The following is a 1672-nucleotide window of genomic DNA, read 5'->3' as shown; positions in this document are numbered from 1 at the left end:
AAATAACAATAAAAAAAAGGCCACCAAGCCCAAAAAAACATTTTAAAAAAAAAAAAAAAAAAAAAAAAAAAGCAGATCATTATCCCCTACTTCTTCATCAGCAGCAGACCAGAGGTGGTCCAAAAAGTTGCACAAAGTTGGATTAAAATTTCTTAATTTTTTAACACCGGCTGATACTGATGATCGGGTTTTGCTCATCTTGGATAGCTCCACATAAAGGAGTGAAATTATTACATTGACCAAAATTGTGCTTTTGGATTATTATGAACGGATCCTGTTTTATTCGTTACATTTGTCGCAGCCACCTGCTGCTCCTCTGCCCTAATGCGGTGCAGGACGCTCCGCTGAGTCAGCAGTGACTCTGATTTTGCTGGATGAACCAACATGCAGACAGCGGCAGAAGTGGCCTCTATCAGATCCTCAGAATGGAGCTTGAACTTTGTTTCAAGATGATGTCAAACAGTATTTCTATAAGCTGCCAGGTTAAAAGCTTCAATGTGCAAGGCGACGCTCATCATTTGGATGGATGAAAAGCCTGACTTTATGCTATATTACCGCACTTCATTCGGGTCGTTTTCTCCCCCCGGCCCCTTTTTTTTTTTAAAGATTTAGGTTTTTTTGCAGTAGTTGCCTTTATTTGACAGTAATCCGAAATGTGGGGGACAAAAAGAGAGGTTGGTCAAGGGAACCAAGGATGGGGAGTCAAACTCCAGACTACTGCAGTCTACAGCCTCTATATGCGAGGTGCCTGCACTAACCACGGCCCACTCAAAGCCCCATTCCAGTAGCCTTTGCTGGAGTTTGCAGAACCCAATTGGTAAATTATTTACATTTTTATACAATTTGAACTGTCTGACAAATTTGGCTAGTTTATCTTCTGTCATTTTGTTGGAAAAATCTGTTTCGTCAAGTGACTGCAGCTAGCCACATAAAAAGTCATTGCAGAGTAAAGAATCAAGTTGACTCGTTGGCTAGTTGGTGCAACCCCTAATTTTATTCAGGTTTGTTACAGCAGAGATGCATCTAAAAGCAGCAGGATAGCAGCTGTCTGAGTTCTGGACCTGACGCGTCCCTCACACAGTAGGCAGCAGCCCAGCTGATCCAACAAAACTCGCTTTACCTTTGACTCTCTTGGAAGATGCCAGCAGAAGATGGTCCTCCGGCAGGATATGAGTTATAATGTCTATGGCACGTTCCGCATGGAAACTGGGGGAAAAACAAAGCATCTGATCCAAATGTGTCACACGACTCAGATGCTAGAAAGTGTTTAAACTGGGATAAACACTTCCAAGAATAGACATGTAAAAACAAAAAGTTGTTTACAGGCTGGCAAGAAGCAGCTGTGAGTCAGAGGGACAGAGGTCACAACGGAGCAGAGTCCAGAGCCCAACACGGACACCTTCCTCTGCTCCATGATCTGTCCTCTAATCTATGAAACCAGTTACAAACCTGTTAAGCGAATCCAGGATTACTGACTTTGGATGTATTTTTATGTGAAACTAGCTAAATTAGAATAAATGGAGAAATCACAATGATGAAGCCACAGGAAGCCAAGAAAAATATACTGCAAATGTGTCTGCTATTCAATATCACAGTGTTTCTCAACCTTTTTCGGGCCAGCGCCCCCCTAGCCTTTATGCAGGTCCCTCACCGCCCCCCACCAAAGAATTTG

At 42.6% G+C, this 1672-nt stretch overlaps 1 protein-coding gene across 1 annotated transcript in view; it reads right to left on the bottom strand.

Annotated features, from left to right (window-relative positions):
- appbp2 (amyloid beta precursor protein (cytoplasmic tail) binding protein 2) overlaps positions 1-1672 on the bottom strand; it is a 36424-nt gene that overhangs the window by 16526 nt on the left and 18226 nt on the right. The window contains exon 10 of the mRNA XM_015048163.1: positions 1121-1206. Coding sequence (XP_014903649.1) covers positions 1121-1206 — 86 coding nt within the window. The remainder of the gene's footprint in view (positions 1-1120; positions 1207-1672) is intronic.

This window comes from Poecilia latipinna, unplaced genomic scaffold (genome assembly GCF_001443285.1).
Source record: "Poecilia latipinna isolate Pla-1442-1.1 unplaced genomic scaffold, P_latipinna-1.0 Scaffold864, whole genome shotgun sequence".
Lineage (NCBI taxonomy): Eukaryota > Metazoa > Chordata > Actinopteri > Cyprinodontiformes > Poeciliidae > Poecilia > Poecilia latipinna.
The sequence above is the reverse complement of the archived record's forward strand: the minus strand, read 5'-3'. Positions and strand labels throughout refer to the sequence as shown.